The 23,630-nt window shown below is 45.0% G+C and overlaps 1 protein-coding gene across 4 annotated transcripts in view; it reads right to left on the bottom strand.

Annotated features, from left to right (window-relative positions):
* LOC138452040 (B-cell receptor CD22-like) overlaps positions 1-23,630 on the bottom strand; it is a 926,478-nt gene that overhangs the window by 148,051 nt on the left and 754,797 nt on the right. For all 4 annotated transcript variants that reach the window (XM_069604949.1, XM_069604947.1, XM_069604950.1 and 1 more), the window contains exon 5: positions 16,344-16,607. In XM_069604949.1, the coding sequence (XP_069461050.1) occupies positions 16,344-16,607 (264 nt within the window). The remainder of the gene's footprint in view (positions 1-16,343; positions 16,608-23,630) is intronic.

A 23,630-nucleotide genomic window follows, 5' to 3' on the forward strand; every position in this document is an offset into this window, starting at 1 on the left:
GCCAAGACACAAAAAATGTGTTTTTGTTTGTTAAGAAGAACAATGTTGTTCTGGTCTCTTTGGCAAAGTCGGTCGCAAATGGGAAGCACAGGTCTTGCACTTCTTTGTTCAAAGACACACAAATATGCCATTGTATATGTGAACAGCCGACAGATTAATTTTGGCTTAATACTATACTGATTACATAAATGATACTCGTTTGTTAGAATTGTATTTGCAACAGGGAACCAGGGGAGGAAAGGATTAAGCTGAAAGGAAGAGGCTAATCCTTTGCAAACCAGGTGCTTTAGATAGCCCGGATGGATTTTTGAAAAAATACCAGAAGTCGCATTATTACATCCTAAAAAGGGCAGATCCTGGAAACAACTAAATCCATCTGATTTGGCCTGCCAGATTAAGAGCATGCAGGATATTGAATGACTAGGTCAATACTATAATTCTAACCTATGGGCCTAAAAATTGGCACTTTGCCGTGTTTTTCCAAATTCGGAGGCAAAACTAAATTGCAAAGCTGAACTGCCAACAGGCTAAGACAGTAACATGCACAGCAGGGGGGCTAGATTTGTGATGGTTTCACCCCCAAAATATTTTGGGGGGTGAAAAATAAGTCACATTTTCACAACATATATTTTTATATTCCAATGTTATGCCATTAAGTGATACCACAATGCTTTTTTAGGCTAACATTTCAAATTTCCCCTGTGCTGGTAAACACTGAATTTATTGTGCTACTGATATGCGGTACATAGTCCAAATCTAAGCTCAGATTCCGCTCATACTTATTTGGCCAGGATAGGTGGACTGATCAAGGCACAGAGGGTAAGAGACTGCACCGTGGCCACACGCTCCTGTACTTGTTCTGCCGTTGCCATCCTGGGTATAACTTGGCATTGCAATCTGTCAATTCTGTCACTAGCACTGTTGCTCTCAGAATTTAGCCCCCACTCCTCACCTGTTCTGGGGTCTTCCTGTAAGGAGCTCTTCTTTCTCCCTTTGGTCTTGAGGAGAGATTTTTTTTTAATGAAGATACGGCCTGCTGCAGAACAACGCAACTCTGGTCGGTCAAAGAACCAGAAGACCAGTGGCCCCGCTTCCGCAGCAGCCAAACAAGGGGAAAAAAACCAGTGAATGGCAATGGCAAAAAAACCCTGAGGTGGTCGTCGGAGGTTAAGATGTCTTTTCTCCGGTATGCTGGCGTCGTGTAATACTCAACATGGGATGATGGTGGAATAAGGCTTCCAGGCGATAAGAGCATACAGTGAATCAAGCGCTGTGGGACTGATTCCAAGGAATGAGATCCGGAAGCAGGGACCCGAGTCTGTCAGGAGAGAAGACCACAGAAGAGGGAAGGACAATGAGGTGGAGCTGGCAGACCCAGTAGGTGAGGAACCACAGGAGGGAAAGAAAGGAAGAGGGAAGCAGAGGGAGGAAGCCGAGCCGGGAAGAGGCACCGCAGGCGGAGCCCAAAAGGAGAGGCTGGAGCCTCGCGGCAGCCGGGGAAGAGAGGAGAGAGGGCAAGAAAAAGAGGAAACAGAAGGAAACAGAGTGGGCCCGAGCAAGAGACACAAAGGGGAAGGAAGGACCAAGGAAAGAGGGCTTACCAAAGACAAGGGAAAACACAAAAGCGCGGCAACGAAGGAGAAATTCCAGGGCAGTTGCAACACGAGCTGCGGCGAGTGAAAGCCGGTCTTGAAGCTGGCTGGCAGCCATCTTGAAAATAACTAGACCACAGCTGATGGTCAGGAGAGGAATGTGATGGCATTCCTTAATGGTGGACATGTCTCCACCTGTCCCATAGGCGATGATGGAGCCGGCGTATGACAGAGTGCCACAATAGCTAAACACACATTGTTGATTGTAGGTACTTTTAACATTTTAGACCTGAACAGAAGTGTATGATGCTTGCTAGCTACTCAGCTACTTTAATGCTAATATGACGAACTGTATCACGTGGGACTATTCTATTTTTAATGCTTAAATACATATATATATACAATGAAAATACTTTGTTAAAAAGGGACGTTATGGTTACAAGTAAAACCGAAAAAACGCTGAAATTTGCCAGTTATGGTAAGCTAAGCAACCCTAACTCGTGCAACCACCGTGCACTGCTAAGATGTCACAACCTAGGTATGGTATCCCAGTTGCCGCAGATACTACTCTCCCAGTTCCGGAAGTCTCTAACGTGATATGCCAAAGACTTCCCTCCCAAGAGCTCAGCCTACAATGAATCTATTCCACCTGTCAGGCTGAGGGCTTGAGTGAAAAGGCAGGAGCAGACTCAGCAGAGCTAAAGGAGGGAAGAACAGAGCAGACGTTCAGAATGCAGCCAGGTATTGCCGAATCAACAGCAAACAACACCCCCCAAGTACCCACTCTTACCTGTTCCGTAGCAAAATGTACCAGTAACCTACTAGTAATGGACACAAAGGGGGATTCTTATATCAACGGTGAAGGAGGAGTACACCAGTGTCTCAGGACTTCAGTGCTGCAAAGCGTCCCAAGAAGATAGCCACAGGGTTCCAAAATAGAGTCAACAAAGCGTTCCAAATCAAAATCCACAGTGTTCCGAAATAGACTCAGCAAAGCGTCCCAAAGAATATCCTAAAGTGATCCAAATCAAATTCAGCAAAGCGTCCCAAAGTGTCCAAAGCAATCCAATTGTAGATTCAGCAAAGCGTCCAAAATAAACAGTGTCCAAAAAAGAATGAATTGATGTAAACAAAATGAAGGGCAAAGAAAATAAGCGTTACTTCACGCTAGTTCCTTTATTTTCGTGTTCGAGTATATTAAGCGTCACAGCCAAAGGACTTTAGCAAGTGGAGGTCGAGATGCAAGCCGAGTTCAAGGATTCCGGGGAAATCAGTCGAAGAGGGGCGGGCGTTGGAAAACAGAAGAGAAGGCAGGGGCGAAGGTTTGGAGTTAGCACAGGATTCAGGATTTAAACAGGAGTCAAGAAACAACGCTCGAAACTAACACAGTTTAGGAGCGCTGGGCACTCGAACAGACAGTACTAAATACGGTCTTCAGAAGACACGGCAACGTGGTGCGTGCGTGTCAGGTGACCAACGTAGCAGGAAGATGGGAATTGTAGTTTTTTAACGGGTTCTGTGTGTTGAAGAGCGCTCATATAAATGCCATGGCAATTTCCAACAAGAACGGGATGTGACAGTACCCCTCCACAAAGGGCGATTACTCCTGTGCCCACGCAAGCGATGTAACCAGAAAGCACGCAACAAACGGGGTGCACTCAGATTAGAGGCTGGCTCCCAGGACCTGTCTTCTGGGCCATACCCCACCCAGTCAACCAAATAGGACCGAACCCCACGACAGAGGCGGGTGTCCAGAATGGCACGCACCTCGTATTCCTCCTCACCACGGACGGTAAGTGGGGCCGGGATGGGAGGCAATCGGGTGCCAGGTACAAATGGCCGAAGCAAGGAAACATGAAAGATCGGGTGCACTCTCCAATGTGCTGGGATGTCCAGACGAACAGCAACGGGGTTGAGACACCGCAGGATCGTGTAAGGACCCACAAAACATGGTAAAAGCTTCCGTTTACCCCGAATGGCCAGGTGCTTTGTTGAGAGCCATACACGGTACCCACAGGAATAAGGAGGAGCCGGAGCACGCCGCTTGTCCGCCTGTATCTTGGTGCGATGTTGTGCAGCTTGTAGATGTGCCAATACAGATTTACGGATGGCAACCAATGAATCCCTAACTGCCTTGACTGCAGGAACTTGCCGTAGGGAAGGCAAAACAGGTGGAAGGGTCCTTGGATGCAACCCATATAATGCATAGAACGGAGAACAGCCAACCGATGAGTGCAGGGAGTTGTTATAGGCAAATTCCGCGGCACCTAAAACCGACAGCCAATTTGATTGATGCTGTAGACACAGACATCGAAGAAACTGTTCCATGGTGCCATTGGTACGTTCAGTCTGGCCGTCCGTTTGGGGGTGGTAGGCCGAGGACAAGCGGGCATCAACACCCAATGAGGAAGTGAGAACGCGCCAAAAGCGCGAGGTAAACTGAGACCCCCGGTCGGAAATTAGAATCGTAGGTAGACCAAAAAAGCGTACCACATGGTCAAAGAATAAGTTAGCTAATGTGGGAGCAGTTGGTATTCCCGAACAAGGTATGAACCGAGCCATCTTGGTAAAGACGTCCACTACCACAAGAATTGTGGACATACCCCCGATACAGGGGAGTTCTACCACAAAATCCAGGGTCACCGTGTGCCATGGGTGCGGTGGTAAAGGCATACACATTAGAAGACCAACAGGTTTACCAGGTGGTCTTTTGCATTGTGTACAAACGGCACACCTACGGACGTATTGTTCGGTATCTTTCTTCATTCCAGGCCACCAGCACCAACGGTGCAAAAGATCGTAGGTTTTTGCCTGGCCAGGATGGGCTGCTAACGGGAGGTCATGAGACCATTCAAGGGCCTTCCGTCTGGTTTGGTTGTCAGGTAGGTATAGCAGACCTTTAACGTAAGGAAGTCCGGAGATCAATTCAGCGTCCATTTCCTTCAGGACAGAAACATGATCCTTGGCCCATCTCCGTAAACTGACTACAATTGAGGGAGAGACCGAACAAACACATATAACAGCCCCTGATGGTAATACCGGGGTGGAATGTTTGACAGTTTCCGTGTCAGTACCAATGCGGGATAGGGCATCTGCCTTTCCATGTAATGGACCAGGGCGATATGTCACCGTGAAATCAAACATGGTAAAAAACAAATGCCAACGTATCTGTCTGGCGTTGGTGCATTTCACGTGCGACAAGGCCTGAAGGTTTCGATGATCTGTATACACAGTTGTCGGGTGTCTTGCGCCTAAGAGATGATGCCTCCACTCCTTGAACGCCACCTTGATTGCAAGGAGTTCTCTTTCCATAATCGTATAATTACGTTCAGCTGGGGTAAGTTTTCGAGAGTGGAAAGCTACTGGGTGTAGGCGTTGAGTAGCGAGGCAAACCTGCGAAAGGATGGCCCCAACTGCAATGGCTGAAGCATCCGCTTCCACGATGAATGGGAGAGCTGGATTGGGGTGCTGTAATACAGGAGCGGTGGTAAATGCGTCCTTCAGGTTCCGGAATGCCGTTTGCGCTTCTTCATCCCACAAAAAAGGAACACTAGGACTAGTCAATCGAGTTAATGGGGCTACTATTTCAGAAAATGAGGCAATGAAACGCCTATAAAAATTGGCAAAACCCAAGAAGGATTGAAGAGCTTTTACTGAGCTCGGAACGGGCCAATCCAAAACTGCCCGAACCTTGGAGGTACACATGAGTACTCCTTTTTGGGAAATCTGAAACCCCAAAAACTCTACAGATGATGCATGGAACACACACTTCTCCAGTTTTGCAAAGAGAGAGTATTCCCTTAGACGAAGTAATACAGAGCGCACATGCTGTATATGTTGGGGCAAAGTGTCTGAAAAGATTAGAATGTCATCCAAATAGACAACAACATAGCAATCCAGCATATCCCTGAGGATGTCATTTACAAAATGCTGGAATGTCGCCGGGGCGTTACAAAGCCCAAAGGGCATCACACAATATTCATAAAGCCCATATTTTGACTTAAAGGCAGTCTTCCACTCATCTCCCTTTCGCATCCTCACCAAATTGTATGCTCCCCGCAAGTCCAACTTGGTGAAGATAGTGGAGGAGGTCATTTTATCGAGGAGCTCAGTAATAAGTGGCAACGGATACTGGTTCTTCACCGTGACTTTATTAAGGGCGCGGTAGTCAACACAGGGGCGCAGATCCCCTTCTTTCTTTGGCACAAAAAATATTGGGGAGGCCGCTGGTGAACGGGACGGACGTATGTGTCCAAAACGTAAGGCGTTGTCAATATAGCTCCGTAGATGTTCTTCCTCCTTCTGAGTAAGGGAGTAGATTCGACCATGAGGAATTGCTGCTCCAGGTATCAGGTCGATGGGGCAGTCATAGCATCTGTGTGGGGGCAGTTTTTCCGAAAGACCCTTGTTAAACACATCAGAAAATTCCTGGTATTCCAAAGGGAGGACCGAAACGGGGTTAGATGACGTGGCATTGATAGAAGGGAGGCAATCTACCATCGCCAAACAAGGGGACAATACTGCTACATTACGGGACGTAAAGCACCTCTGTATACAAAAAGAGGAAGAGAACCGTACGGTTTGTTCAACCCAGTCAATTACAGGATTGTGACTTTGCAACCAAGAAAGCCCCAGAATGATGCCGAATTGAGGGGCCGTGATAAGGTCGAAAGTGATGGATTCCGAATGTCCTTGTAATGTAGACATTTGTAGTGGTCCTGTTTGATCCGTCACATGTCCGGATATTAAACGTGAACCATCTACCGCATGTATTTCCTCAGGTCTTTCTTTAGGTAATATAGGTAGCCCGTAACGTTTGGCCAACTTAAGGTCCATATAATTCCCGCTAGCCCCTGAGTCTATCATTACCGGATTGGAAAAGGTAATGACGCCGGGAGCCGCAAAGGACATGGCAAGGTAAATATGCGAAGACGGAAAACACTCACCCGGGCCTGGGATCATTTGACTCGTCCGGAAGGCCCGGTTCAAGGGCGAGTCCTGGCGTTTCCCGACGACTTAGCGGGTCTTTTAGGACACAGACGGATGTAATGACCTGACTGTCCACAATAGAAACATAGATTATTCACCACCCGCCTTTCTCGTTCAGTTTTGGACAATGGACCCCTAATTGCCCCGATTTGCATGGGTTCAACTTCCCCCTGGGAAACAGGAGTACTTCCGTCTGCTCGAGGGGTGTTGCGAATATCGGGATAGCGACGTTCGCCTCGTCTTTGCCGGAGTCGAGCATCGACTTGTAAGACTAAGTCTAGCAATTCAGGGAAGCCAGAAGGAAGAGCAGGTACCACTGATAGGGCATCTTTCAGGTCATCTGACAGACCTTTATAAAACACAGCCGATTTCTTCTGTTCTGGCCATGTGGTTTCAGCCGCCAATTGATTAAAACGGGCAAGATAAGTCAAGAGATCCGATTTGCCTTGACTGATAGCCAAGAATTCCAGATCCGAGGACTGTGCTTTATATCTCATATCAAACACACTGTTCATGGCTTGGATCAATCTATCGAAATCATACAGAGCCGGGTCATCTGCTTCTAGCAATGGATTAGCCCATGCTGCAGCAGTGCCACCCAGATGGGAAAGAACAAATGCCGCCTTTGTAGTAGCATCTGGAAATGCCAAGGGACGACAAAGAAAATGAAGGCGACATTGGTTCACAAAGGTCCGGTACGTTTTGGGATCACCCAAAAAGCGTTCTGGCGGGGCCAAAGGGAATGGCCCAGGGAGGACTACAGGAACTGGAGCCGGAGGTGGTACAGGAGGAGGCGCCGCAGCCGCGGCGTCACCGAATTCCTCGTCATGGGGTAAGGGCTGCACAAAGCTCTGTAAAACATCCATGCGTTGATGTAATGTCGCATGTGCTGATGCCATATCGGTACGAAGAGCAGAAAAAGCCTGCATGAGGGCTGCCAATGGGTCTGAGGCAGCCTCCATAACCGAGAGACGGTTTACAATTGAGGCTCCTAAATCTGTCACAACCTAGGTATGGTATCCCAGTTGCCGCAGATACTACTCTCCCAGTTCCGGAAGTCTCTAACGTGATATGCCAAAGACTTCCCTCCCAAGAGCTCAGCCTACAATGAATCTATTCCACCTGTCAGGCTGAGGGCTTGAGTGAAAAGGCAGGAGCAGACTCAGCAGAGCTAAAGGAGGGAAGAACAGAGCAGACGTTCAGAATGCAGCCAGGTATTGCCGAATCAACAGCAAACAACACCCCCCCAAGTACCCACTCTTACCTGTTCCGTAGCAAAATGTACCAGTAACCTACTAGTAATGGACACAAAGGGGGATTCTTATATCAACGGTGAAGGAGGAGTACACCAGTGTCTCAGGACTTCAGTGCTGCAAAGCGTCCCAAGAAGATAGCCACAGGGTTCCAAAATAGAGTCAACAAAGCGTTCCAAATCAAAATCCACAGTGTTCCGAAATAGACTCAGAAAAGCGTCCCAAAGAATATCCTAAAGTGATCCAAATCAAATTCAGCAAAGCGTCCCAAAGTGTCCAAAGCAATCCAATTGTAGATTCAGCAAAGCGTCCAAAATAAACAGTGTCCAAAAAAGAATGAATTGATGTAAACAAAATGAAGGGCAAAGAAAATAAGCGTTACTTCACGCTAGTTCCTTTATTTTCGTGTTCGAGTATATTAAGCGTCACAGCCAAAGGACTTTAGCAAGTGGAGGTCGAGATGCAAGCCGAGTTCAAGGATTCCGGGGAAATCAGTCGAAGAGGGGGGGGCGTTGGAAAACGGAAGAGAAGGCAGGGGCGAAGGTTTGGAGTTAGCACAGGATTCAGGATTTAAACAGGAGTCAAGAAACAACGCTCGAAACTAACACAGTTTAGGAGCGCTGGGCACTCGAACAGACAGTACTAAATACGGTCTTCAGAAGACACGGCAACGTGGTGCGTGCGTGTCAGGTGACCAACGTAGCAGGAAGATGGGAATTGTAGTTTTTTAACGGGTTCTGTGTGTTGAAGAGCGCTCATATAAATGCCATGGCAATTTCCAACAAGAACGGGATGTGACATAAGACTAACACCCAGGACATCAAAGATGACATCACAAATGTCATTGATGACATCACTGATGACATCACATATCTTGGCCACTTGCTTTTGTTGACTGGCATATGTAGGCCATGCAGTTTGTTGTACTGGCAGTGAAAATATGAACATTAAAAAGGTGCTATCTATGTAGACATTAACCTTCTTGTCTGTTCTTAAAGTAGGATTTGGTCTCAGCTCATGGTGCACGTATATTTAGCAATAAGCAGACTTCAAACACACAATTAATTTGTATACATAATGATGAACTTTAATCTTAACTTTTTCTGGTGATGTTTCTTTTTTGTTTACTTTACATTCCCTGTATGCGCTGCTAATTTGTATGCATTGTGGATATTTATATGTATCGTTTGTACTAACACAATGATGCAGTAAATCTTGAATTAATACTATGTATTCCATGTTTAACATTACTAAAAACTCTGCTAACGTAGCATTCATTATTTTAGTAGCCAAAATTGCCAAATTAAACATACTGTACTTCTATGGTGCTTGCTGCAGCCATTACGTAGGTGTATGTATCATTAGGTTCCTGTATTAACAACACTCAAATATAATATTTTGTTTAGATGAGTACATTCTTTAATACATGAAGTACTTCATAATAGGTTTCTTAATCACCGCTGACATCTTGCTACCAACATTGTAAACACAACCCTTGTAGGAACTTTTATCACAATTATTTTATTATGGGATGTCATCTTTGATGTCCTGGGTGTTAGTGTTAGCAGTGCACAATGGTGGCACGAGTTATGGTTTCTTAGCATAGCATAACTGGCAAATATCTGTTTTATTTCGGTTTAACTTGTAACCATAATTTCCCTTTAACAACGTTTTTTCACGGAATTTCATGGGTTTTTAACCAGTCCACACTAATTTGTTACAACTTCCTAATATCATACTTACCCCCCCATATAGCAGCATTTTCAGAAGATGTAGAACGTTTGAACTTAAAACTGCCATTCCCCACCTCCTAGCAAATTATTTAACACTTCTATGAACTTTTTGCACTGTTTTTTTGTTCGCCGATGTGCACAAACGTCTGACGTCATTGCAGCATTTCCGGACAGTGACCACGAGACTGCACGCAGCGCTTTGCAAACAGCTCCATGCTTCGCAAACAGTTAAAAACTGCATTTTCAGCTGATCTAGGTAGTTTCAAAATGAAAATGTAATCTTGCACGGCTCCTAGACCTGTTCTTACTGATTATCCATCTGCAATCCAGGACAAAGCACATGCTGGAAGAATATTAGCACAACTTCCATTTATCTTCAAAATTCGCATGGCCATCCCTCCTCGCCAGGAGCCACCAACACCACCAGCTAGAGGGTCTAGACAACGGAAAAAGTGCAAGATGCAGAAAACAATCAAGAGGAGCAGGAAGATGAAGCAGAGGAAATGCCTACCTCCAGCACCCAGAGATAATCATGGGTGTTGGTGGTTCTTTACCACCATTGGGGTGTACCGAAGGCTAAGGTTACCAAGGTGAAATAAACGGAGCGCAACGATGTACTCAGTCACGGACAACCTGGGCAGTACTCCTACGGGACCACCTTCACGCACCACACACCAAATCCATCCACCGGGATGCTCTCAGAAAACGTGTTCCATTCTCATATGCCATCTTCCTCTACCTCATCTTCCTCAACCAATACTGTCACCACACAGGCTGCGGGTAAATAAATCCCACCAGCTACATTGCAGGCCATGAAAGAGGCTATTGATTTGTATCTTTCCAAGACAACAGTACTCTGTATATACCGCAACACACCACTCTGCAGGGTTGAGCAGCTACGAAGTGCTTTGGAGGCTGTAATCAAGGAGCATGAGAAACACTGCCCCCTACCTTAGATTTAACGCATGCCCTACATCTTCCCCTGTCCACTTGCCCGTCCATATCTGTGGATCCCAGGCGAACGCCTCACAGGCCATACAGAACACTGTTGACCCTTACCTTTCAAGTGTCACAGTACTATGTTTGTACTGCGACAAACTGATCTGCGTGGGGGGGAGCAATTTTGAAGTGCTTTCAAGGCCACGGTCAAGAAGTACGATAAACACTGCAACCTACCTTAAATTTAAGGCCCGCCCAAAATCTTCCCCTGTCCACCTGCACCTCCACCCCCCGTCTCTGTGGTTGGTTCCCCTTACCTCCCCTCTCCTGTAAAAAATACATTGAAAAAACCAAGGAAATACAAAAATCACAAAATAAAAAAAAAACGGTTCCTTTAGGAGGCACCCTTCACAGTTAAAAAATAGAACTAAAAACAAATCACAGCCCACATCAGTCAGAAACACTCCATCTCTCTGAAAAATGTTGACAATTCCAAATTTTATATTTTCATTATGAAAAGATTGCTTGCGAACATCCTGCAATTTAGCACATACAACTTTGTTCACATTGCACCTTGCTTTCTCAATTTGTGGACAAAATAAATTTGAAAGCATCCACATTTGTCTCTGAGCTATCCGAGAAATCTTTTTTTTGGAATGTGGAAAAGGTTCCATCAACTTTTCAAATGTATCCTTCATGGCAAACGGTAATGCAATTCCGGTTATATAGGCCAAACTGTTGCCTCCACAGTGAACTACAATGATGTTGGTTGCTTCAAGTTAACCATATTCCCACAAAACTAGATGAATTCTGCCCACTTAATTCCTCAAACTCCATATCATTAAACTTGAAATTCATATAATCCAAGATTCTCTGACAATCCACACTTCGCAAAATACACCTTCAGCAAGAATCGCCCACGATCCAGACACTCTGCTTCCTCAAAGCCATAGCCATCTTCACTGCACACAACAAAGAGAACTTTTCCACCCAGTCTTCCTCTACACCACACCCACGAAACCTGATTGGCTGGTCGCCCCCCCCCCCCATCCCCGATGTCCATGGACATCCATGACTGTCCGTGTTCGCCACAGTGTCCTTTCCATGCCTGGGGTGTTTAAAGGATCCGGATAGCATTGTACGATGTCCACAGACACCATAGCAGCGGGCATCCCTTTTACCGTTGCAAATTCAAATGAGGCTGGCCTGGCAAACCTTTTGGCTTTACCAGCTCTGCATTCTTCTGTCATTTCACTGAAACCCACCTCATCCATTTCAGTAGATTCCAGTGTCTCCTCTTCTATATCAAAGACCAGACTCTTCACAATGATTAGTTGTGGCATGGGTTGGCCCACTTTTAAAGGATGGGTTAATTCCCAAGGTTCAGCATGTCTGCCTCATCCCTGTAACCTCAATCAATAACATCTGCTCCAGCCTCTAGGGAATGTTTGTGGGCCAAACCCACATTTTGGAGCCACACTTACATCCGTTTCCTCATGTATCTCCATAGGAAGTCCGCTCCAAACCATGGCTTGATCTCTGGGAGGGTTTGCTACTTCTTCATCCCCTTATAGGTCACACTCCTCCTAGCTCCTAGCGTGACTCAACAAAATTCAGGAAATGTGTGTTAGTCTGACAATTTGCAGCATTTTGACTGGCCGTGGGTGACCTCTGTATCAGGATCTATAGGGTCTATAGGAATGATGACACCAATCACTAAGCTGAAGAGACAGTTCAAGGGTTTTTATTATGTTTTCGAATGCACCCGTTGACCATCCAACCCTCTTCAGTCTAAAACTCATTGCCTCCATAACCTAGGCATTCCTAACCCAACAGTTATTAGACACCGCTTCTTTCATTCTCAATATGGTAAAGGCTCTACCTAAACTCATTCAGGGACTTCCTTACTATCCCTACTATAGCAATTGGTTTGTTTTCTAAAGGGAAAGGGGATTGTCCCCTTTGAGACGCTCGTCGCGACTTGGTCTTCTGACTTTCACACCCATGTCTTCATCTACCTCTCACAGGTATGGTATTCTCACACTACTACCCTCTTTCTGACTCCTCCCACTTTACCGTGCCTGTTACTACCTTTTCCTCTGTTGCTTAAATATCTCCCCATCTAAATCGTGCCTCCATCATTTGATGTTACAGCACTATTGCCCCCTCCTAATCTCTACTACTCCCTCCTCCACCCTACTACTATAACTCTACGCACCTCCTAGTCAGATCCCCTCCTTCCATACAGTCTCAAATAGTTCACATTCACTCCTTACACTAGCTTACCTAAACACACTCGCTACAGTTTCACTCAAACTGCAGAATAACTTGCAGTCACTAACAGCTATCCCACCATGTCAAGGAATTGCCTAAACACTCTGCTGTTCTTCCCACCCCCTGCTGGTCTCTTGTTCTGCCATGCCTACCTTCTCTAATCTCCACCAACAACCCAGACCTTCCTGCTCTCTGTTGCTCCTTTTATGCACCCCTTCCTCCTGCCATTGGTCTCCTTGTCCTGTTCAATCTGGCCCGTCTTCCCTTTCTGGGAGACGGCACAATCAGCAATACTGTTAAATAGTGGAATAAGCTCCTGCCTCTTTGTTCCAAATGGTGCTTGACATTTAAAATGGTGAGATTTATTTTTTGTGTTAAGCTATTTGGGTGTTTACAAATGTTGAATCTTTAGGTTTTTACTTTTTTTCTGCATAAATCCATCACAAGCGTACAGCAGAAAACATGTAATCAAAATGTTGGCATTGGCAATTACTTCTATAAAACCAGAATGAATATAGTACAATCCAAAAGCAGAGAAACAGTTCCATTACAAAGTAAGAAAGGACAAATAATAAAAAAGGTATATATTACTATAGGAGAGAGTACACTCACAGACCCTATCAAATAATAGTTGTACATAAACAACAAAACAGATTTAAAAAACAGATGATCTGAAATGCAATAATAAAAATATCTTAGCCTGAAGGTATCTTAACCGTTTGATTCTGAGCAGCATTGCGCGATCTGTATACATTTAGCCTCTCTCTGTACCCTAATCAAATTGTCTGTCTGCCTGCAGAGCTCCAGCGCAACATAAGATGATCTAACACCTGATACTCTCAAGATTGGCAAACACTTTAAGTCGTGGGCAGATGCAAAGGAAGTGAATTTCGGTTTCTACACTACTACCACACAGCGGGTACATACCAGAGCTATCTAGCCCCCAAGATCGTGTAAAGAATGCCAACATAAGATTGACCATTCTAAAATTAATAAATAGGGCATGTGTGAAAGGGGGATTAACTTGGTCAAGAAAAGTTTGAAACCTAATTCCAACTTTTTTCCAATGAAGTAGAAGCCCAGCTTCAGCCAGTCACAAGCGGCAACTGCAGCTTTCCTTGTATCAGAAACCTATGAGTCTTTTTTTTACCCTCTGAATCTCAGCCTCAGTTATATTCTCGAGATTAACCCAAAGATCGTGTTCGCCTAATTCATATAAGATTCAGTTAACATTAACATGGGACACCCAAGGAAGGCCTTTTCCTCTTTTTAAATTCATAACATGAATCTATTAATTCCGTAAACTTTACAAGAGCTGGAGATTGCCATAATCGTAGCCAGTACATAATAATAATGTATACAGTTGTTATTTCATAAAGACCTAAACACGTTTGAAAGGTTTAACTTTTTTTAAAAGTATGTTAAGATATACAAATGTTGGTATTATTTCTTAATGTGTAAAGATTTTACTGTTAAACATTACAACACCCTGGCAAGATTATGACATAGGATTAATACATTTGAATAATTCCTTTTTATGCTAAAATCATTTTAAAATGCGTTTCTTTTGGTGAAAACATTTCTAACTGCCATGGGTTCCCCCCCCCCAGTGCCAAGGCCTTTTTTGGTGATTTCGGTATTTCACCATTCAAAGCCTTCTAACATTTTCTCCTTCATTAATCTAGATACTGTTTTTGAATGCTTTGGATCCAAATATTTACCTTCTAGATGGAGGCGATACAAATCAAAAACAGAACTTTTAAAATAGTCCTGAGGTTCTCATAGAAGGGTAAAGTTACAGTATTCGGAACAGGGTGCTTATATAACGACAGGCATAACTCCAAGCCACAGTTACTCTGATATCCATCTTGTTGATTATCTCAGAATGTTTGTATTGGAGTGTATCTCTTATTCTATCTGTGTACATTCTCATCAATCGTAAGGGAGAAATAGCTAAACGATTTCTATTCAAATTACAGTACAGAATCAAACCAGTATGGCTACTTAATGGGGAAACACCCTATGAATAAAAAACAATGATTGAATTGGTCGTAGAACTGGTCAAATGTCAGTTTGGGTTAGGATGGGAATTTAGAACGTTATTTAAGCAACTTGTATTCTCTATTTGTTAGCTACCTTCCAATTTTGTGCACAAGCACCGCTTACAAAAATGACCAACACAGTGAAAATGCTCATTCACCCCACAGCACGACTGTAAATAAGAGTTGTGGTGGTTTCTTTCACTTTCCAGACATTACAATAACAATAGCTCAGAACTGAATGTTTCAGAATAAAATTGACAGTTAAATAATTTGTCCATAACAAACAAAAAATGGGTGTCCTTTATTGTCCAAGAAAATGTTTCCCCAACTCATTCTACAACACAACCTATATTGGAATTAAAGTGCAGGATCCTGGCAAGAAACAGAAATAACAATCATTGACCGAAAGGTTGTCACTGCTTGTTCTCCTAGGCATCCCCGTTTTCCAAAGAAGTGAAAAAAAACAAAGGCTCCTGGGCTACAGAGTGCTTGTTACTTTATTGATACATGTACGTCAGACTGTACGTAGTCCTTAGTTTTGAGGCCAAGTAATTTGTTTTGGTGAACTGTGGCGCTGGTGCATACTTTCCAGTAACAGTGATAAGCCTTGGTTTGTATGTGCCTTTAACACGATGGGAGGGATGGTGCAAACGGAGGCAGGCTCGAGGATACAAATGTAATATTGGACTGTGGAGACACGAGTGGTTAGAAAAGACGAACAATAGACTGTTTCTGAACGCCATTCTCTGCAGGTGTTAAGCAAATAGTGACATGATAGGGAAAGGAGAAGTTCATTCCAAGCACAGTTAAGGAGGTACACCCCTATAAAATAAACAAATACAAAAAAGAAAATTGCTGAAGAAGAGAACACTGCTCTCTGTGAAATGGAAGGTAAAGTTCAGAAAAGCTGAAGAGATAATTGTCATTGAGTTTAAATGCTGAGAGAACAGGCTTTGTGTGTACACTTTTTCATATTCGGGAACATTATTGCTCAGCTTTCTTCTTTCTCACTGTTCCTCCTTCCCCGTGTGCCCCGTCCTGTTTCCGCTCCTTCCAGCTCCTTGCCCCCCTGCACTGGAACTCCTTACCTCTCTCAATCCGCTCTATACTTATCTTCTCCTCCATCCGCACTTCCCTAAAATCTTTCCTTCTCCATTCCCTGCCATGAAACCCTCCCAGCTTCTTGCTCCCCCTCCTTTGTTTCTCTCTTCCCTATGATCCTCTACCTCCCCTTCCCTCCACCCACCCCATTCTCACCCTTATACCTCTTGTGTTTACCTCCTCCATCCCCTTCTCACCCTTCCCTCTTCCCTCTCAGTTCAATTGCTCTACTTACTGTTTTGCTGGTTTTGATTCCTAATTGTAAATTGCTTCTACTGTTATAATGTTATATGTATCCAGTTGTTAAAATGTACAACGTTTTGGAGTAAAGCGCTATATAAACATAATGAATACAAATACAAATACAAAGGGTTTCCGATAACTAGAATCTGATGTATTCGAGATACTTATTTTACTCACATGTAATGTTCAGTTGCAGAGGAGCAGAAATCCCATCTCCCACCTCATTCTTTGCAGTGCATTGATAGGGTCCACTTTCCCAGCTGATGTTCTGAAGAGTAATTGTCTGGCCGTGACCCAGTGGTACTTTCCCTTCCCGACTCTCAAACCAGCTGTACTTCGACACTGTAGGGTTGCCATCCCCAGAACAGATTAATGTGACACTCTCTCCTTCCTTAGATGGTGCAGCTCCACGTACAACAGCTCTTGTGTTCTTGGGAGGAACTGTGCACAAAAAATAAAGGTAATGAACATTTCATGGTTCCATTTGTTTATACATTTTATGCATTCCCCTTGTTAAATACTGATTCCTTTAGAAGACAAGCACAGGTCTGAAGTTAGGAAGATCCAAACTAACAGTAAGCTGTAAACCTTATGGGGAGAAATAAGGAAAATAGACATTACAGCTGTTTTGTATATTTTTGGGATTGTACAGCTACCAATAACACGAGAAGTAAAAGTGGTTTTGGCTGTAACAAACCTCCAGCTTTTGAAGAATGTACCCACATTATTGCATGTATAGTTATTCTCGTAAAACAATGCACTAGCAAAGCAAGCATGCTCATACGACCATGCATTGCGGCTGCACGGATTAAGCACACATATGCACTTTGTAAAAATCCATCCAGTATTTGTAAAGAAAAAAAAAAAACAAATAAAAAATAAAAAAACGAGTGGAGAAAAATAGAGACATTCCTTGCATTGGTTAGGCTAAACCATACTGGATGTGGCATTTAAGAGCAACATCAGCAGATGCCAGACTTTCATTTTCCGTATGGTATCAATCTGATGTCAAAGGAGCCTGCATTGGAAACACCGTTTTCCCAGGGATGTGAAAGGTTTTTTGTATGTAGTTTATCATATCACCATAGCAGAGAACCATAACTTCCATTCGATATATACATGATGTTGTTACATTAGCAATATACCATACATAAGTATAGGAGACGAAAATATGTACCATTGTAACTTTTGCCCATGTTCATGGAAGGTCGCCCAAAAACAATGTGTAGCATACGGCCACATATCAAATTTGATATAGTGTTGATAAACATTTGCAAATGTTTTTGTTTGCATTGGGCATTACGTAGAGCCAGGAATACAAATTTGACAAATATCTCAAGAATTTGGTTTCCCTTTTTAATATTTTCTGCATACTACAAGCCCTTAAATGGAACTTGTACATTTCGCAACCATGTTTAAAACAGATCAGCTACGTTTCAGATATTCACTTTTGAATACTTTAATTATGGATCTAAAATTCAGGCATGCACTTGTTGACTGAGACAACTAATGTGCGTGCACACACACGCAAACACACCCCCTCCGTCCCCCCAAATGTGGATTTCAGATGTGGCTCCACATTTGGAATTCCATTGTACTGGGGATGACCATCCCAGGCATTACAAACATGAAGCATTAAATAAAAATGGACACTAGTTGAACAAAATATATAACATGGAGTTAAGATTAGTACGTGCTAAAAACAAAGGTCTACAAACATTAAACACAAATTCAGTCCAAGCAAACGTCATTCACATTACAAAGATTAAACTTATTGCACACTTCAAAGGTTTAGTGCGGTAACTTTATTAGAATTAGTGTTTATAGTTTCCTTAAAAGAATTTTAATTATCTTTTTACACTTGCCTTGTTACAAGCACAAATCTGAATTCTTTTTTCCATATTTCTCAGCTTTTTCAGTGGATAAAACCTTTGACTAAAGACGTTTAAGGTTGTGGTTCAAAGCAAAGTCGCACCACAACTACACCAGCAATGGTTCCTAAAACAACTAACTTGTTTTCTATTGCCATAACACAATCACAACTAGGTCAGCTGATTGTACTACTTAGCAGGTCTCAATGCATTACATATTACACCTGGTCTTGAAACTAATTTCACAATTCATCTTGACTATTTGGGTTGGCCTTTAGTTAAATTAAAGGTGCCCGTATGCAAAATGTGGCACTAATACTTAACCTTCACTGTTACTTTCCTCCTGACCTGTAAGAGCAGTGGGTATGGTATGTGGCATTATTATCAGTGCAGGGCAGAAGCAGAGGAAGGGTTGCTTTAGGAACCATAACCGGCGAATTGGTGAGGTTCTATTGCTTTGCACTGCAACGTCCTACATCTGAGTCACTGGATGTGTCCACTGTACTTTCCAACAGACTGTCCCCCCTAGAGTGCACTTTTGCAAGGGCCATGATCTTGGCCATGATCAAGACACCCCAAAACCTAGGGGAATCCCTACAGTACCCATATCCCAAGCAACTCAAAGCCACCAGATATGACATCTCGTCATTTCGCCTGCAGAAGGGACAGGGAGGTTGGCACTTCCTATGACAGCTGACTATGTACTTGATGGGCCCCAGTGCATGGTCATCAATCATGCTCTGAGCCCCTCCCGATACCACTGAAGGCAGTCATTGGCCAAGGACTGTGGCTAGTGGCCACTTTGTCCTGGGTCTAGTTACTGGTCATGCCATCGGACTTCGCCATGCCACTCGATAAGTCCACTGGCCACTTGGCCTGGGGATTGGTCTTTGGACAAGAGCAACACCCGCCATCCCAAATGGCCATGACATGGGCCATTAAACTTCCTCTAAGTGGCTATTGTCCAAATTCCTTCCCCCCACCACCCCAAGAAGGTCTGGGGGGCCCTGTAGAATAGTCTTCAGGACAGTGGTAGTCCTCTGTCCTTGAGCTAGATTAGAGAACCAGAGCAAAACCAGGTTTCATGAAATCCAGATTTCCCCTAAAGGATTTCGGACATCTTTAGTTGCTAATAATCCGAAGCTAGCTGCCAGATCCTAATGCAAGTTTGGCATCAGTCAGTCAGGTCAGGCTGTAGTTGGAAGCAAACTTTAGCCTCTGAGAAATGAATATGAAGCCGGATTAGACATCCCCCCCCCTTTACAGCATTGCCCCATTGATGGCATGTCACAAAACCCTCCCACAAATAATTTGTTGGATCTATATTTTCTTTCAGAAAAGGTAGTGAAGATTTGACCAATGGTGTCGAAACTAAAGGCATCTGAAAAGGTTTTCTTCCTATATGGAGTATAACTGCAGGCTCACTATTGCCGGCCCTGTAGTGTGTGCATACAAAATATACAAAGAAGGAGCACAGCAAACACTAAAAAACACAGATGTCCCATTTAGAGCACAAGGGATTTTATTAGCCCCAAAACAGCCAATCTATTGGCCACCACATGGTAGACTAGGCCACCATAAAATTACAACAGCATGCACACCTCTCAAAGAGCTTAATGATAAAAAAGTGGATTTATACATTTAGTCCTGTTGCTTTAAATGACCATCCAATACTAAACACAGAAAAATCGAGCGGTTGGTTCAGGAATTTAAACCCGAACTCATACATGCAGTTAATAAGAAAATATATATACATTTGACCATCCCAAAATACCTGTCATAATTTCAAGCAATAAAATTCTCTAATACTAAATAATCACTATTCATTACAAGGGAACCCAACGTACAGGAACTGATAGCGGACTACTTAAAATTACAACACAAAGTCATACAGCAAGTCGCACTTGCTTGTGCTGCCGGATGGTGAGTTGATGTGCCCAATAGCTGTTGAAATATCAGTGGCCCATTGCTGTTCGTTTTTTGGTAAGTTTTCTGTCCATCCGTCTCGTGTCCCTTTCCCTGCATGAACCTCTTCCGCATTGTCATCCAATCCTCCTCCCTCCTCCCAGTAAGCCCACCACCCCTGATTGGCCCTCTGCTGCATTGTGCGACAAGGTAGTAGCCTCGTCTGGTCATTGTGTGCTCACTTGTTTGCGCTGCCGGATGGTGAGTTGATGTGCCCCATAGCTATTGAAATTTAATTAGTGGCCCATTTCTGTGTGTTTTTTGCTAAGTTTTCTGTCCCTGCGTCTCGTGTTCCTTTCCCTGCCAGAACCACTTCTGCATTGTCTTCCAATCCTCCTCCCTCCTTTCAGCCCCTCCACCACCCCTGATTGGCACCTCTCCCATTCTTAACTGAACTTCCCTGGGCAACCCTCTGTCCGGCAGCTCCTGCGGCTAAGGGCCCTAGGCAAAGGGCGGCTCCTTCAGAGGCGGCTCCATCTCATGTCTGCAGGTGTCAGCAGGGGAAGCCAGTGGCAAGGCATCAATCAGCAGCAATCAAGTAAGGTAGGAGGGGCCCGGCTAGGAATAGAGCCTCACTCTAACCTTGTAAACCTGGCCACATAGCAGATTCTTAAACTTGGGTGTGTTTTTCCTCCATTATTACATTGCATTGTGAAGTAGCACCGTCCTGAGGTTTTGCCTCCCAGCAGAGCAATCATCTAGAAACATGTTTCTACCATTTTCTAAGCTCCTGTTGCCTTGGACAATTGTCTACTACTGTCTCATCTCTCTGTTGCTTCTGCTTGTGACCTTCCCCAGTGTTTCTCCCCTCCTCCTCCCGCACCCTTCCTCTTCTCTCCTCTCACTACCGACTCTATGGTGCTCTCTGTCTCTCCTATATTTTCTAATTGCTTCTCTATCGACTATCCTGCTCTCCTCACTAAATCTGGTAGGAAGAAGTTTAAAAGGACATCCTGGTCTCCAATCCAGGCCTCCCCATCGCTGACACTTATACCAGTGCTTCCTCCAGGCAAACCCTCAATGACATCCTCTTTGTCGTTCACTCGACAGACCTATGGACTCTTCATATGGTCTCTGTGCTTTCCCCTTTCTCTTCCTCTCCCATTAATGGTTGCGCCCGGTGGGAGGCCCTCCTGGCCCCCTTCCACACCTCTAAGGTCATCATTAATGTCTACCAGAATGGTACATCTTGGTACAAGGCCCTGACCAACCTTCTCCTCTTTGATAGACGCTTACCGCGCCTCATCGATGTCCTTGCCTCCCCCTGCTGTATCCTCCTTGGTTACCTTGCCCTCTCCTCCTTCCTCTTCTGCCCCCTGCAGGCTTCTTCTACACCTCTGCAAGATGTACCTCTCAGTTGTACACCTCCCCGTATGTCTTTCAAGATGGCAAACTTCTCCATATTGCCACTCTCGACTCTCACTTTGCTGTCAAACACTCTCTGACATCAGCCGTCTCCTGGAAGAACTTCACCTTGATGTCCTTGGTCTCACTGAGACATGGTGCACAGCAAGCTTGGACACTCTCCTCCCGGATGGCTACAAGATCCTCTCCACACCCAGATACAACTGTTCTGGAGGGGGTGTAGCCCTGATCTTCCCTGAGTGGATCCCGGCCTCCGTCATTCCCATGCAAGCCTGCTCGTCTTTCAAATGCCTCGTCTGCAGGCTCTCTCTCTCTCTCTCCTGGCCATCCCCTTACCATGGCTACCATCTATTGGCCACCTCATCAGATCTGCTCCTTCCTCTCTGAGTGGGCGGACCTCTCCTCTTCCTTCCTGGTCTTGACTACTTAACTCCACCTTCTTGGAGACTTTAACATCCACCTGGAAACTTCCTATCCTTCCTCTGGACTCTTTTGTAACCTCTGCGATTCTCTCTCACTCTCTATTCTCCCATCTGGCCAGACTCACTCTGCAGGACACACTCTGGATGTTCTGATCTCTTCAGTTCATCCCCTCTATCCCTCTCACCACTACTCTCTCCTGGAGCGATCACTTTCTCCTTTCCTCCAAGCTCACCCTCTCTACCCCTCAGGCCTAGCCACCTCCAGCACTTCCACCCACCTTCTCAGTTATCCGGCCCATGAAGCATGTGTCAGTTGAGGCTTTCGCCGCCACTTTCTCACCCTCCCCACTCCTTTGGCTGACTCACACCCTGACACAGCCCTTTCCATGCTCCACTCTGCTATATCTGAAGCACTTGATGTTCTTGCCCCTGTCATGAGGATCCACCTGAAGCCCAAAGTCAAGTGCAACTCCTGGTACGACCCAGACCTTGTTACCCTCAAATGCAAGTGCAGGGTGGCTGAGAGGAAATGGTCTGCTTCCGGTACATCCTCTGACAAACTGGCCTGCTGCCTGCTCCAAAGGCAATACCAGCCCTCTGTCCACACCAAGAAGAGAGCTCACATCCAAACCTGTGTCTCTGTGGCATCTAACAACTCCGCCAAACACTTTAAAATCTGCAAGGAACTGGCCAATCCTGCTGCAGTCTCTACCTCTCCTGTCCCCTCCGAGGCCCTCTGCACGGCTCTGGCTTCTCATTCCATCTCTAAAACTCAGGATATCCTGTCCTCTCTCTCTTCCTCTCCCCCTCCTCCCTCTACTCCCTGCTCTTCCTCTGGCCCTTCTTTGTCCACTGTCCCTTCCTCCTTCTATGCCTTTCTCCTGTTCTCCCCAGACAAGTTTTCTAGACAAGTTTGATCTATGAAAGTCTGGTCAAAACAGGTTCATCTCTGTTCCTCTAAAACCATCAAGGACCATATTGACACCCTGGCTCCTGCTCTGGCCGTCTTCTGCATCCTCTCCTTTGCCCCTGGAGTCTACCCTTCCCGCCTGAAGCACTCCCTTTTGCACCCACTTCTTAAGAAATCCTCTGCTTACCCGTCCTGCGCGGCTAACTACTGCCCAATCTCGATCACTCCTTTCCTGGGCAACCTCCTGGAAAAACTGGCCATCTCCGAGCTTAATCTTCACACTGAATCTGTTGGTCATCTTCATGACCATCAGTCTGGCTTCAGAGCTGCCAGAAGCATGGAAACTGCTCTCCTGAACATCCGTGAAGACCTGCTCTCCAACCTTGATTCCAACACTCCCTGTGTCTTCATCTTACTTGATCTCTCTTCTGCCTTTGACATGGTCAACCATGCCATCTTGCTCAACTGTCTCCGTGCAAACCTGGTTATCACCGATCAGGCCCTGGCTTGGCTGACTTCTTTCCTCTCCGATTGACCCTCCCAGGTCCAACTTCGGTCCTTCCTCTCCTCTATCTCAATCTCTACCCGTGGTGTTCCCCAGGGATCGAACCTCTATCCCTGGCTGTTCAACCAATACCTGGCACTTCTTGCCCACCCCATTGCTGCTCTCTGCCCCAACTTTCTGTGCTATGCGGAAGACACTGTGCTAATTTTCAGGCTCCCTTCAGCCACCTCTTCTCCTTCTCTCATCTCTGACTGTCTGTCTACTATCCAGGAGTGGTGTGCCACCAATGATCTCTGCCTTAATTCCAGTAAGACTGAGCTTCTCCTCATCGGCACACCCACTCCCTCCTTTCCTGTCACTCTCTGGCCGGCCTCTCTTGGCCCTCTTCCTGATCCCACCTGTGAGCCAAAAAACCTTGGGGTCATC

The sequence above is a fragment of the Ambystoma mexicanum genome, chromosome 1p, assembly GCF_040938575.1.
Source record: "Ambystoma mexicanum isolate Mex_15411 chromosome 1p, UKY_AmexF1_1, whole genome shotgun sequence".
Taxonomy (NCBI): Eukaryota; Metazoa; Chordata; class Amphibia; order Caudata; family Ambystomatidae; genus Ambystoma; species Ambystoma mexicanum.